The 15,872-nt window shown below is 42.0% G+C and overlaps 1 protein-coding gene across 1 annotated transcript in view; it reads left to right on the top strand.

Annotated features, from left to right (window-relative positions):
- tecta (tectorin alpha) overlaps nt 1–15,872 on the top strand; it is a 38,294-nt gene that overhangs the window by 6,464 nt on the left and 15,958 nt on the right. Inside the window, exons 2-11 of the mRNA XM_088012644.1 lie at nt 3,184–3,364; nt 7,822–7,961; nt 8,039–8,326; nt 8,751–8,888; nt 8,963–9,128; nt 9,254–9,666; nt 10,610–11,180; nt 12,029–12,639; nt 13,271–13,841; nt 14,918–15,540. Of these exons, the coding sequence (XP_087868770.1) occupies nt 3,184–3,364; nt 7,822–7,961; nt 8,039–8,326; nt 8,751–8,888; nt 8,963–9,128; nt 9,254–9,666; nt 10,610–11,180; nt 12,029–12,639; nt 13,271–13,841; nt 14,918–15,540 (3,702 nt within the window). The remainder of the gene's footprint in view (nt 1–3,183; nt 3,365–7,821; nt 7,962–8,038; nt 8,327–8,750; nt 8,889–8,962; nt 9,129–9,253; nt 9,667–10,609; nt 11,181–12,028; nt 12,640–13,270; nt 13,842–14,917; nt 15,541–15,872) is intronic.

The raw sequence follows: 15,872 nt of genomic DNA on the forward strand, positions 1-15,872 counted from the left end.
AATGGATTTCCAAATCACTTTACAACTCTCCCAAAAATATAGAACCAGAGAGATCCGGACACCTATTGGTGATAAAAAAATAGTATGCATTTTTAAATGAATTTACTTTCTAAAATGACACTTTTTGTGGTGAGGTGGCTAAACGTCCTCAATTTTCATGTAGTTTTGCTCAAACTGCATTTCTGTGGCATTTTTGAGCCACCAAAGTAAGTGTGCAGTGAAACTGATGAGAGCACATATATCTATGTAAATAAACAATATTTTGTTTAAACGTTTATATCTCACATGTGCTCCACGCTGGCGTTCCAGCTAGTTACCTAAGGAACACCAAGAAGGCCAAAAATGCCTGAAATTTCATGTCTTTTTTATGCAAGGTGAGTTGTGAACATACATATCCACAACTTAAAAGGATATGTAAATAAATCACACCTCCAGCAAATGACAAACCATTTTTGCCCAATCAGACTTTTCCTTGGATGAAAAAGAACCAATCACAATCAACAAGTCCAAAATAACCAGGAAGTGGCAAAAACAAAACAAAACTATAGGATTTGATAAAAAAACAAACAAAAAAAAAACACAATAGAATAAAAAATACTCAAATTTTGTAGCCTAGTAATACATAATTCTCACGTGATGTCACACTTCTGTAAATTCTCTGTCAGCCATCTTGGTAGGCTGTGACAACAATAAACAAGCCACAAGATTAGATTTAGTTCACATAGGTACATTATAACTACCCAAGTACGCTATCTACCTCTGTGTAATACTAACATAAATATCACCGATATTTACTGTAATGTTTACTGCCTAACTAGCAAAATTAGCTTAACTAACGTAGCTTTTATCTGCTGGCTAAGACAGTTTTAAATCTTGCTACCCCACTGCTTATAAGTCACTCTGGTTCCTGCTTACTCAACATCAATGTGAGCTTGTTCATGTCTGAAGCTGATTTTTCTTAATGGGTGTTGGAATAAAGATCCAGTTTCATTTGTTGGCTACTCTGGGCACCTTGTTGCATAAACTTGTTGTGCAGATGGTTCTTGAATGAAGCTCAGAATTGCCTCGTTGCTTCTTGAAGTGAGAGTGGGGGGGTTGAACGGCGCTTATTGTCCGCTAAGGTGAAGGAGTCATTTAGGTAGAAAGGTTTGGGTTACTGGAAGGAGGTCCATCGATGTGAATGGAAAGAAGAAGAGGAGGGCGAGGCCGAGCCAGAGGCAGGGCACAGGGAGCTGAATCAGAGCGGGCCACTCCACAGATTGGGTGACCGCCGAACAGAGCTTTGTGGATACGCAGCCTGTGACCTTTCTCCTGAAGGTCAAGCTTGATGGATTCTGCAGGACCTTTGATGCTGGATACTCACATCCAGTTCTCACACAGTCCTTCTGTATGAAAAGATTTCACGTTGAGAAAGACGCTTTTCTGACACCTCCAACAAAGAAAGCAGAATAATTCAAACTTTTTACACATTACATTCAGGACTAAATATGAATTAGCCTGATAATAAACATGCAGAACTGTTTTTTGATTCAGGCGCATCAGAGGAGGGATCTAAAGATTTCCAGATGGTGGCATTCGAGGGACGGAGTTGCTAAGCTGTTTTGTAGACTATGTGAAGAATGATAAATCCTCAGAATTAGCGGCTTCATTGAAGTAAAATACAGAGACAAAAATCAGATTGTTTTCTGTCCTTAACAAACAGAAGCTAAGTTTTGCCTCCATTCCTTCACTGTTTGTCTCATTTCCCCCTCCTGCCATCAGAAAGTGCTCCCGGCCCACTAGGTCATCGTTAACATCCTTCCTCATCCATCTTCGCTTTCACAGGTCGGTTGGAAGTGGGCGACCATTTGCACAAGAAGAAAGCTGCCTGTGCTGCTTAATGCGACCCGGGTCGGCCCTCAGCGCCGGAGCTTTTCACACGTCTTGTTCCTTACCTCTCCAGTTACTCCACTGTCCTCCTGCAACAAAGAGCCAACTGACTGCGCTGTCCTTCCCAGACCCCTTCAGCGCGGATCCACCGGAGATTTCTCTGCGCTATCGTTCCAGCATCTATGGAAATTAAGTGTCTTGTAAACGAGGCTGTTCCTAATTAAGAAAGGGACTAGTCAGAGTGTCCAAAGCGGCTCATGTTAATGTTGTAACTCTAGCTGTCATAGTGCTTAGAAAGGATGGTTTCAGGCTGTGTGTGATCCTGGGTTTTGTCCCAAAGGCCCTTGAAGACAGACTCTGTGGTACTTTGGTGACCGGAGGACTTCAGCGGCGACCCACACCTGTTCAATTCAACGTCCATTTTCACTAAACAACACAAACCAGCAGGATGCTGGGAACGCAGCACCAACCTGTCAGCCAAGCAGGAAGTTAGAGGCTCACAGCATCCAGGCGTTAAAGCTGCAATATGTAACTTTTATTAAAAAATATGTTTTTTTTGTCCTTATATCGTGACTGTATGTTATCAGCCAGATCATTTATGAAAAGATTGATCTCCACCTCTTCCCTGCGCTGCTATTGCCGTCTGAAGAAATCCACAAAAAACAACCAATCAGAGCCAAGAGGAGGGTTAGGTTCGGAGGTTCTTTAGAGAACAAATGCACGCCACACTTTTCAGATTTTAAAAGTTGTAACAGGTGATTTTCCTTTCTGGTCTGCCACAGAAAAACGCTTTGACGTTTGTGGTTGGATCGTGACAAAATGAGAGGGAGTTGAAGGGGTGTGAATACTTTCTGGTTCCTGTTTGTGACGGCGAGTGAATTTCGTTCGAATGTCATCATTCCAAGAGTGATAAAAGCCTCAGTGTTTCCTCAGATTCTCTCATTTTATCACGGTTTGGATCCTGACGGGAAGGATTGCTTTCATTCCCCCTGAGAAGAGACTCTTTGTACAAAACATTCCTGTTCTCCCTCATTTAAAACATTTCTATCATTCCCTTTTATTTCTGCGTTCCCAGAATGCTGACCTCCCCTCTGCTCTTCTCACACCTTGCTCTGTTTCCACTCCCACTCTTCCTCAGACTCCCCCCATTCCCCTGATCTCAGATTAAGTCGAACACTGCTCATGTTTGCACCTGTTTCCTTCGGCTCCATTCAGTTTCCAGAGGAAACTCTCAATTTTTTACGTTTTGCTCCTGAAGTTTGAAGTTGTGCCAAGCTGCTGGATTGTTGTTTGGTTTTCTGGTGTGGAGAGAAGACTTTCTATCGGCTCCATCGGGACATCCAGCTGCTCCGCATTCCTCCCATCACCTCCACTGCCTCCATCACAACCATCACTGGTTCCCAGCTGGATGGGACGCTGCTGCTGCTGCTGCTGCTGCTGTGGAAATCTAAAGGTTGGACCTGGGAGGTGCTAGATGTTCATCCTCTGAAAGCAGGTGAGTTTTCTTCCTCTCATTATGTTTTTATCTGTTTAAAATCTCTAAACAGGTTTTATTTACAGAGCTGGGCTTTTTTTTTTTTCATACTGATTTTTACTGATTTTTTTTTCTTGCTTAAAACATTACAAACAACAGAAAACAATTTCAGAAAGTGTTTTTCATTTCAATTATCCCTTCTGTGAGTTGTACGATGGAGTATTAGGTTCAGGCTACTAAAATGATTAAGAATGAGAATTAACAGAATAAAGACACAATTTTAGCAGAGAAAATGTCCTAAAATTACGAGAAAAACGTTGTTTTACTGAGAAAAAAGCTTTTAAAGTTATTAAGTTCTGTCATGACCATCGCAGTCGTAGATTCAGTCGTTGTATCGTTTTAAATTTCTGCTACTGATAGTAATTTGATACTGATGTGTTAAAAATGAAGTAAAATTAAACGAGACGTTCATCATTCCTGCTTTTAATTTATTGTCATTTTTGTGTTGGAGTTCTCATAAAGTTATTACTTCCTTCTCCTAATATTATGACTTTATCCTGGTAACATTTACACTTTATTTTTGTATTATTTTGACTTTATTGTAATACGACTATATTCTTGTGATTTTATGACTGTATTCTCATATTATTTTTGACTTTATTCTTGTAATTAGACTCTCAGTCTGGGGCTAAAACTTCACCGTAGACTTGACCTGAATTCAAAGTCCAACTAAATAGAAGCTGTAAAACTTTATTGTGAAACAAGATGGCCGCCCTAGAGTACTTACCTTACTCCGAATATGGAAACCCATCAACTGCACTGGGTGAAAAAAAAATAATTAAATCTTCAAAACCCAAAAACCTGATTAATCAATACAATCAATATTGTATTGATTATACATATTGTATATTGTTTTTATTTATTATCTGGAGAGTTCAGATTTCCAATCAAAAGGAGGTGTCAAAATGTTCACCGTATCAGTCAAGTTGAAAGTGATTGAGGGTCACAAACTGTAGCTTTGTTTATAATTTTATTTGAAAAAACTGTGGTTTTTTTGTTTGTTTGTTTGTTTGTTTGTTTGTTTTTACAAAACGTTTTCAGTCTAGCTCGGACAAATGTAAACAAAACGTAATATTTTGATAAAGCAAAGAAATCTGATTTCTGTAAAAAAAAAAAAAAAAGGGGGAGGGAGTTTCAAATCTGCAAACGACATCCTAAATGTCGATTGTTTTCCACCATCTTTGTCTGGATTTTATTCTTTTGAGTAAAAAACACTGGAACTATGAAATTGAACTAATGCAGAAATAAGTCCTTAGTTTTGTACCTTCCACTTTTAGAAGGTTTTAAATTGACTTTACTTTGTAAAAAATCTCTGTAAAATAATTTTCTTTGGCTAACTTGAGCTGGAAAACCAAGCTTGTGCAATTAAGGTTTTTTTGTCGTAGCGGTCATTTTGGCACCTGTAGTCTGGAGGAATCTGCTTATTTAACCCCAAAGGAGTTCAATGTGCAACCTTTCATATAAAACTCTTTTATTTTAAATATTTTTGCTTTAGTCATATGAGATGGCGAGGCAAAGCGATGATGTTTCTGTTGATGTGTGATGAGAGGCCGATGACATCACAGCAGATCTCTATCAGCAGAGCGCACTATCGTTCTAATCACAGACAGGTGTGATTAGAACGATATGGAGAAAATCATGTCAAACAGATGCATTTATTCAGTTTAGTTTAGTTACAAATGTCATTTTGAGGCGATATTAATCAAAGGTTCTGGTTCTACTGGCAGATTTTTCTGTGAAAACTGGAACTGGTGCTTTTTTTGTCATTATTCAAGAATTACTGATTTAAACCTGGCTGAAAAGTTACTTGCAAGTTAGTTTTGACTTATTTAAAATGTACTAAAATATTTCAAATGTACTTTTTTCTTCTTGCCTAACTAGCTGTATTTCCATTACAAATATTCTTCTAGTGTCGACAAAGCACAATTTTACAATTGTGTTCTTTCCATTTGAATAAGAAACACAATTAAAAATCACACATTAATAAGTTTGTTCACACAGTAAGTAAAAACTTGATCTTCCTGTTGTCTTCTACTTTTTGGTTTCCACCAGCAACAACATCAAGTTGTTGATCATGTGACTCGTGATGTGAAAAAAAAATTCCATTGCAGTTTTGCACAATAAACCATTTTTGATATGGCCAAAAATCCACTTGATCACAGCAAATTTATTTTTAAAATGTCAAATTGTGCTATTATATGCTCAATAGAAAAGCAGCTACAGTCAGCTGGTTTCAGGTACCTTGGATTATGCTGTTTATCGGTGATACAGCAGGAAATAACTACAGAGTTAATGCACTATTTAGGTATACAACTTAGATCTGAATGTTAGAACATTGTTTGAGTCTGGCCTTTGACTCCAGCTGACTCTCCTTAATCAGAAACAAACACAAAGTTTTTAGATTTTAACAATTCGTGACATGTAGAATGTTGACACCTTATTGTATAAGGCTCTTTCCTGCTGGCCTGCAATAAGGCATCCTTGTATGCTTCTATTAGTTTTGAATGGTAGCTGGCCAATGACCACTTTTATCTTTTAAGCACAGTTAAAGTTACTATCCATGCCTTAACATTTCTGGCTGGGACGTTTGTATTTCTGTTTCTGGTACACCCATAAATCTGATGTGCAAGCGACATCCGCTAACATCAGCGATGGACGACAATGAATCTGCTTCTCTTTACCACTGGGGCTAAATTTCTGCTTCTGGGTGCTGGAAAATACTATTGTTTTGTTCAAGTTGTGCTAAAAGGAGTTAACCCACCAGGAAAGCTATTTAGGGCCTAAAGTAGCATCTCGATGCTAAACAAGCTGCAGCAGCACAGACGCTATGCTAATGTCAGCGTCAGTCCACATTTCTAAAACGTTCCATGATTGACCAGGAGTTTCTGAAACACTTTGCATCAATTTGATGGTTGAAGAACCTTAAGAACAGATTAAAACTACAGTATAAATATATTTGTTGTTGAACCCATATATCTATATATCTAATAATTTTGCAGCAAAACAGCATAATTGAATTGAAAATGTTGCTTATTTTGTTGATATATGGTTTGATTAAAATGGGATAAAATAATTACACAACTCCAATTAACTAAATCAAAGCTTTTAATCGAGTCCCAGCACTAGACGAAAGGCATCAGAGGTGAATGAAGTACTGAGTCAGCCGTATGCTGGAGCCCTTAAAGGGACCAACCTACAAAACTGTTTCAGCAGACTCCCCAGTGAGGCAGAACGACCCGTAATGTTTGCTGTGATCTACCGGTCCATTACCGACTGTACATGCAGCACCTTTAGGAGTTTGATCACAGGAGTTTAAAGCTTCGTATATGGTGACAGCAAAATCTGCCAAGTTGGCTGTGTGTCCGGCTTTACCAATGGGAAACTTGCCAAGCCTGACACTGAACAGTCCCAGCAGACCACTGCGAGGTCCTTGGCACCTGAAACCTTCTCACTTAAAGCCATTAGTGCCCCTGTGTTTACACTCCTGTTCCTCAAGCCAACACAGCATGGATGGGTCCCAAACAGAGGTAGTAATGAGGTCCTGAGCCGCTTCACAGCTCCGGGCCGGACTCCGCAGCTGCCGGGAACCCGGGCACACAGAGGACCCCATGTCTACCAATGTTGGCTCACATGAGACCGTAGGCAAATGTGATCCTTGGACATTGTTCCGAGATGCATAATGGGGCCTTTTGAGAAAGCCTCATGGGAGACCTGGGAGCCTGATCTTAAAGAAGCAACATGGCGCTGGTTGGATGGTTCCCCCTCCTCTCCGCTTTGTTAAATGCTCTGGTTTATGAGAAGCTGTCCTATGACTCACATCTCCCCACATTTCCATTAGCTGTGAGGGAAAGGCAACACCGATTAAGTAACATGACTTCAATATAATCTCTCTCCTCATCTCCCTCTGCTTTTTCTATCCTTATTTTAGGATGGTCAGACGTTGCTGTCCACTCGCGCTGCTCCAACTCTTAAGCGTTTTTGCACAGACCAGAGGTACTGACCTGTCCCAAATCTTGCAATAAAACAAAGTTTCTTATGCTGCTTAGTAAACTCTACAGAAACACAAAGTCATAGTTTCTGGTGCAAATATCTTAGTACACTTGAAATAATTGTCTTATCAACTAAGATATAGGAGCTTTTTTAAGTCAATAATTCCTCAAAATTGATAAAAAGTACTAGTTCCACTGATAAGATGGGAAAAATGTGTTTTTAGAAGCGAAATAATCTGTCATAGTCAATATTGTGGAAGTATTGGCTTAAAACAAGCTCCTACATCTTGCAGAAAAGCTATTTTAAGTTAGTTTAGTCTTATTTCAGGTGTACTAAGGTATTTGCACTAGAAACTAGACCAAGAATACTTGAAAAACTACATTTTTGCAGTAAAGGTGATATAAACTCTTTATTTATCCTCTTTCCAGCTCTTACTCAGGATCTTTTGTACCCATATGGACCAGCTCATCGGGATCTTGAAACTCCAAAGATGGATGACGGGAGTTCAGTTGAAATTCCTTTGCTCATCCCGTTCATTTTCTTCAACGTTCCATACCGTTCCATCTATGTAAGCCCTCCACCTGAAATCCACTCATATCCTCACGCAAGACGCTCAGTTACGATAACTTTCCGTTCTTTTTGCAGGTCAACAACAACGGCGTGATCTCCTTCAACGTTCAGGTTAGCCAGTTCACGCCTGAGGCTTTCCCTCTAAGCGACAGCAGGTCTTTCATTGCTCCGCTATGGGCAGATGTGCACAACGGCATCCGTGGAGATGTCTACTACAGAGAAACCACCGATCCCGAACTGCTGGAAAGGGCGACGCAGGATGTCCGCAGGCACTTCAAAAACATGCCCAGCTTCACAGCCACCTGGGTCTTTATGGCAACGTGGCACCAGGTCACCTTCTACGGGGGGAGCCAGACCACACCGGTACACTCAGCTATGATTTGGTCATTTATTGTAGCATAAAGTATAAAATATATACTTTAGACAGCTGAGGCATGCATCTAGCAACAGTGGAGAGAAAAATCTCCCTTTTAACAGGAAGAAACCTCCAGCAGAACCAGAACCAGTCTCAACAGCATAGTGATGGAAATATATCCCATGTAGTCTGATGATTTTTCCAAGCATTCGTACCATATGACATAGTCCAAGCACAGAGCCTTGTGGTACTTTACAAGTAACCTTAGAGCGAGATGATTTATTGTTAACATGAACAAACTGCATTCTGTCGCACAGATAAGATGTAAAACAGCCGACTACTGTGATTTGCACCGTTTATCCCACTGCAAAGTACCATCACCTTCTGCTTTCTAATTTCTTTATTTTAAACTATTTCTCATTGGCTTGGCAGGTGAACACTTTCCAGACTATACTGATCTCAGATGGCGCAGCTTTCTTCAGCATGTTCAATTATGGGGAAATTACATGGAGCACAGGAACGGCCAGCGGGGGAGATCCTCTGACGGGACTCGGTGGAACGACGGCTCAGGTATTCTACGAAGATCGTCCGATTAGTCCAGACACGACGTCGACAACATGGCTGACACCTTTTCAAACTTTCAGGCAGGTTTTAATGGAGGCGATATCGGTCACTTTTTCAACCTGCCTGGATCCCGGTCAAATGACGTGGTGAACATCGAACAGACGACCAACGTAAATATTCCTGGACGCTGGTTTTTCCGTGTTGACACCGAACTGATAGATCCTGCCAATGGCTGCAGCTACAATGGTGAGTCTGAACCTCAAACACGTGTTACTTTAGTCAGGACATCACTGAGAGTGTTTTCCCACTGATCTGAAGTCAGCCTAAATCTTTGAAGATTTCATGTGTGATTTGTGCTTCACCTTCTTCAGGACGGTATTACAGACGAGGGGAGATCTTCTGGATGTCTGACCAGTGCTCCCAGCGCTGCCGATGCCTTGACATAAATAACGAGGTGCAGTGCCTGGAGGCCCCATGTGGACAGTTTGAGAACTGCGAGCAGCAGGATGGGGCCTTTTACTGCCAGCCCACCCGCACCAGCACCTGCGTGGTATTTGGAGACCCTCACTATCACACCTTTGACGGCTTCCTCTACCACTTCCAAGGCACCTGCTCCTATCTGCTGGCCCGGCCGTGCTGGGAGATGGTAGGACTGCCCTTCTTCAGCGTGGAGGCCAAAAACGAGAACCGCGGCGTTACCACGGTGTCCTGGTTACGAGACGTGACGGTGGAGGTCTACGGCCATAGAGTGATGATACCTAAAGGCAGTTTGGGAAGTGTCCAGGTGAGAAAAACAGAGCAGTGACAGTGTTTTTGAAAGATTTTTTATGCCTATTTTTGTCCCAATTTTTCCGTTCCCACAATCTTAAGGACGCTCCAATTATTGTGATGGTCTTAAGATAATCTCCTGTTCCTGCCTTGTTTGTTATGTGTTAAGAGTAGTGTAGTCCTTTTAGAACGATGATCTAAATTTGGGGATATTCAACATGTTGGATTATCTTGCATCATGTGTTAACCAATCAGAAAGCAAGGTGAAGGCAACATGGAGGGGAATCCAAAATACTGAAGACAAAACAACTGCTAAGGTGCACCAATATGTCCGATGGACACTGAAGACATCTTTACTGTTTTTTCTCCATTAAACATAGTCCACAAGCTATCACTAGCTTCTTCCCAGTCGGCCATGTTTGTTTACTCTGGACTCACGTTTGATCTCTAGAGATTTTGCTAGTTTTCTAACACCTGAAAAGCTGCGTTTCCATTACATATGTGTGTAGAACATTGTTGATATTCCGCAAATGTCGACAAAACTATTTTGCAGTTTAAATAAGAAATGCAATTAAAATCTCATGAATAATTTTGTTCATGGGATAAGTTATTGTAAAACATGCTGTGCCATCATCCACCTACCACTTTCTGTCGTCTTCTTTGTCCTTTCTGCCAGTAATAACATCGGGTTGTTGATTACGACTCATGAGATGCAAAAAAAAAACGTTTTTCCACAGCAGTTTGGCAAAATAAACCAATTTCAAGACTGATGAAAAACCACGAGGAAAAAAACAAAAAAAATTTTTAACATTGGTTTGTTATTATAAAGCAAATTTATTTTTGTAATTCCAATTTGCAAAACTATATGGTCAATGGAAATGCAGCGACTCTGTTTTTCCGGTATTAAACTGAAGGAGTCAGAGTCATTTCTCAGAATTGAACAGAGTTTCCTTCTTTAGGTGGACGGCTTGATGAAGGCATTGCCAGTCCAACTGGAGCTTGGTGCCGTAAAAGTCTACCAGTCTGGAGTTGCTGTTGCTTTAGAAACAGACTTTGGACTGCTGGTGACCTACGACGGCCAGCACTACGCCTCCATCTCCTTACCAAGCTCCTACTTCAACAACACCTGTGGCCTTTGTGGAAACTACAACGACGACCCTGCAGACGATCCCGTGCTTCCGGACGGCTCTCTTGCGGAAAGCGTGGTGGAGTTGGGAGGCAGCTGGCGAGCAGAAGACACCGACTGGAGGTGCACCGATGGCTGTGCTCAGAACTGCAGCGTTTGCGACCCCGTTACAGAAGCCATGTACTTTCGCTCGGACTACTGCGGGCTTATAAACAAAACCGACGGACCCTTTCGAGACTGCAGAGCTGTGGTGGACCCCACGGCGTTTGTATATAGCTGTGTGTATGATATGTGCAGCAACAGGGACAACATCACCACGCTTTGCTACGCCATCCAGGCCTACGCTTTAGCATGTCAGGCCCTTGGAGTCACAATACGACCCTGGAGAACGCGCACATTCTGTGGTGAGACGCTGCACACATTTGGTTAGGGCTGCAGTTAATGATTACTTTATGAATCAATTATTCTTTTAAATAATCTGGCAATTCATAGATTATTCTGACAATCAATTAATCAGATTTTAAAAATTGGCAATTAGCCACTTACAATATCTTATGCAAAAATAAAAATATATAAAAATGTAAATAAGTAATTCAATTCATTTTTTTAAATAAACAAATTAACATTTTATTGCCTAAAATGCAATAACCACACTCCTTCAGCGAGTACTGAGCTGCAAAGGATGCATCTGCAGCTAAAAAATACTTCCTACGTGTGAAAAGCTCAGCTCTGTCTGCTTGACTTAGCATCAATGCAGTGTAGTGCTGATTATTTTGGATTAAAAAATTAATAATTGGATAGAAAAAGGTGTTCAATAGGAGATTTTATTACAGAATTACAGATGAAGCTAAAATTGCCACTTGAGTTCTGGTAGAACATTGAAAAAAGAGTGGACCACCAACTTAAAAAATTATTTAATTCTTACATATAATAAAATTAAGTTTGTCAAAATTACTTTGTTTACTTTTGTCTAACTTAATAGATTGATTGGATAAACTTACTTTGATTCCATGTAACAAATTAGCTAAATTTTTTAATATAGTTTTTTATCACCTGTTTTCTTTTTCATTGAAGGTTTTTAATCTTAAATGCAAAATCAATCTACTCTTTGTACAGTTAAGAATCGATTACTAAATTAGTTGACATCTATTTTAATCATAAATTAATCACGATTAGTTGTTTGAGTCCCACATTTGTTTTTCCTGCATTCTGCCTCATCTTACATATTTCCTCTCATCCCATCCGCTCCCAGCTATGCCCTGTCCGGAGTTCAGCCATTATGAAGTGTGTACCAGCGCGTGTCCGGCCTCCTGCTCGGACCTTACCGCGCCCCTGTACTGCGCTCACCCCTGCACCGAGGGCTGCCAGTGCGAACCCGGCTACGTCCTGAGCGGCAACCGCTGCGTGCAGCAGGACGACTGCGGCTGCGAACACAACGACCTCTATTACCCCCTTAACCACACGTTCTGGGCCGGCCCCGGAGGGGAGGAAGGCGACTGCTCCCTCCGCTGCACATGTGGGTTTGCCGGGGAAGTCTCCTGTTTCAATGAGTCCTGCAAGGAGGGCGAAGTGTGTGTGGCTGAGCTGGGCTTGCTGGGCTGTTACCCTCGGAGGGAGGGAGTTTGCTCGGTCACCCAGAACTCGGTGACATCCACCTTTGATGGTACCTTCCTGCTGTTTCCGGATGACAGCTCCTACTACTTGCTGAAGCTGTGTGGTCCGGTACCGGCTAATGGGTCAGTGGTGGAGGTGAAGATTGGCAGGCAGCTCATGAACAAAGGTCCCACTTGGAAGAGACCTGTGATAGTAACCGTAGCTAACCTGGAGGCACAGATGGGTGGAACAGATTTTGATACAGTAAAGGTTAGTATTTTCACTTTTTACTAGTATTTTTCTGTTCAGTTTTTGTAACCTTTGAGAAACTAAACTGAAGTTATTGTCTTTGGACCTAAAGTCAGCACACAGCTTCAGTTACTACAGCTGGAAACTAGAAATCAGGCTGAAATCTGGGTTTGAACCTTTAGAGACACATAAAGACGGTTCCAAAGTCGACTTTCTATCACCTGAAGAACATTTCCAGGATCAGAAGACTAATGTCTCAGCATCAGAGAAACTCATCCAGGCATTTATCTTTAGTTGCATTGATTCCTGCAGCAGCGTCCTCACAGGTCTGACTAAAAAAGGAAATCAATCCTTCAGCTGCAGCTGATCCAGAACGCTGCTGCTGGAGTTCTGACTAAAACTAGTGAGAGCACATCACCCAGCTCTACAGTCCTTCACTGAGAGAATAGACCTTAAAATAACTCACTGAACAGCTTTAAGATCTGCTGCTGTTGGATCAACCTTCCAGACCTCTCAGGTCCTCTGGTTCTGGTTCTGCTCTGGTTCTGCCCCAGAACCAGAACCAGTTTTTATGATGTAAAGCACTTTGTTGCCAGCCTTGTTGCTGAAATGTGGTATACAAATAAACTTGATTGATTGATTTGTATCGCAGGTGAATGGCGAACCGGTTGTTCTGCCGTTCGTCCATCCAATGGAGACCATGATGATCTACAGGGCACCAGGAAATGCGACCGTGGTGGAGTCCAGAGGTCTGCTCCGCGTCCACTACACCCGCCAGGGATTCCTGAACATCTCCCTCTCCACCATCTTCTACAACGTTACCTGTGGCTTATGCGGCGTCTTCAACAGCAACACCACGGACGACCTGCGCCTGCCCAACGGGCGCCTGGCTGAAAATACCGAACAGTTCACGGAGGGATGGAAATCCATCGCAGACGACCTTACATGCAACGGGGACTGTGACGACCTGTACCGCATGTGCACAGACCTGCGCCTTTACCAGAGTCCCTGGATGTGTGGAAACATCAACGACCCGGGGAACAGCTCCTTCCTGGCCTGCCACTCAGTGGTCAACCCTTCGCCGTTCTTCAGGAACTGCCTGTACAACATGTGCATTAGGGAAGGAAACCGGTCGGCCCTCTGCTCCTCTCTGCAGGCGTACGCCACAGCCTGTCAGGATGCCCAAGTGGGCCTCGCCTCCTGGAGGAGTGCGACCAACTGCCGTGAGTAGATAATGCTTTACATGAAGGATATCATTCTCCATGGGGATTTCCCTCTGCTTTGTATGCTAAATGTCACAGTGTTTCCATTTCTTCTTATCCACAATCTTAAGTAGTGGAGGTAAAAAGCAAATATCAAGCTCACTGTTCACTAACTGGCTTAAGATAATACAAACTGTAAAGGTAGAAGAGACCAATTTTGATCCAGATTTCCAAAATATTGTTTTTTTCAATGCCCATAGTTAGAAGATATGAAATGGTGCTTTTTGTAGACCGTGATGGAAGCTACTATCTACAACTGTGTTACCAGATATTTTTGCCTTGCATTTTAAAGCGTCTGAATGGGGGTACAGCAATAAATCAACCCAGATTTCCTTCATTTGTGATATTAGTAATCGGCTGGTACTTATATGTGAACCGATCTTATCCACAGATCTTATCTACCTTTGTAAATGTCTGAAAATCAGCCACTGTCCGCTTTCACGCTGCCAGATCTTAACATTGATTTTAAAAAAGTACCAGTGCTGGTGGAGCTAGTACTTTTCAGTCAGTGTAAGTGGTAACAAGCTCTTATATCCTGCTGACAAGTTACTTGTCAGTTAGTTTTGTCTTATTTCAAGATTACCAAGATATTTGCACTGGAAACTAGACAGAAACAGTTTGTAAGAGTTTGTGTTTTTGCTGTGTGTCTTCTAAATTTTCAAATTTTCCAGAAAAAACAAGGAAATTTCTTAGATTATTTTGTTCTAAAACAAAAGATTTCTTAGAGTGAAAAGTCAAAAATTTGCAAATAATAAAACTAAATTTTTTAGATTAATCTCAGAAATTTTCTGCGTCTTTATATGTAAAGTCAGAAATTTTCAACTTTTGAAACTCAGAACATTTCCAAAAGTTTAGGTTTTTTTTTTCCTAGAAAATTTTTTTGTTGAGTTGAGGTTTTTTTTGGCAGAAATTTACTCTTCAGTATTTTTCTTTCTACAAGGGCTCATAATAAATTGTCTTAGTTTCCAGATTTTCTGCTCCAGCTGATTACAAAGACAGGCTTTGCTTTTAAAACCTCTATTCTGCCTCCCCATCAGCTCTTCCTTGTCCAGAGAACAGCCATTTTGAAGAATGCACCACCGCTTGCCCTTTGACCTGCACCAACCTGGACGAGCCCGAGGAGTCGTGCCCTCTGCCGTGCCAGGAAGGCTGCCAATGTGAAGAAGGCTTTGCGATGCGGGACGGCCTGTGCGTGGCCCGGAGCGACTGCGGCTGCATGTACCACGGCCACCAGGTGGCCACCAACCAGACCTTCTGGACTGACTGGGAATGCCAGGAGCGCTGCTACTGCAACGGCTCCGACAACAGCGCGTACTGTCAGCTCGCGCCCTGCCGCCCTGAGGAGTACTGCCAGGAGAACGACGGCCTGTACTTCTGCCAGCCACGCACCGAGGCCCTGTGCGTGGCCGCGGGTTACGGCCATTTTCAGGCATTCACCGGTGTGCCGTTTGAGCTTCAGAGCTCCTGTACTCTCAAAATGGCCACCACCGTTTGTAGGCGCAGAGAGCCGCCAGCGACAAGTGGAGCTTTCCCTCGGTTTAAACTGGCGGTTCGCAATGAGGAGCGAGACACTGGGCAGGCCATCTGGGTGAGGGGCTTCGTGCTGGAGGTCTACGAATACGAGGTGGAGGTTTCCAGAAGCTACAAAAACACTGTAACTGTAAGTATATGGGCAGCTGGACGGTGTAACCTTTGACCTTTTTCATGTTGTTGCAAAAGGGACGGCGGTGTAACCGAGGGCTTTACAGTAAATCAACAACAGTATGAATCTTGATAGATACTTGATCAATATCAATAGATTATTCATAACAAAATTTATTTAAAACAAAAAGCCGTCATGATTTGTCTTTCAGCCGTATCGTCCAGCTTTACATGTGATCATCCATAGTGGCCTAATCAATAGTTTTTTCTTTCTCGCTGGAGGCTTTTCTTTGGATATTTTGCATCTTTTTCATTCTTTTACCGAGTCCCAACAATGACCAGAGAAAATGA

The sequence above is a fragment of the Poecilia mexicana genome, unplaced genomic scaffold (assembly GCF_051168715.1).
Source record: "Poecilia mexicana isolate PSO_F unplaced genomic scaffold, ASM5116871v1 scaffold_14, whole genome shotgun sequence".
Lineage (NCBI taxonomy): Eukaryota > Metazoa > Chordata > Actinopteri > Cyprinodontiformes > Poeciliidae > Poecilia > Poecilia mexicana.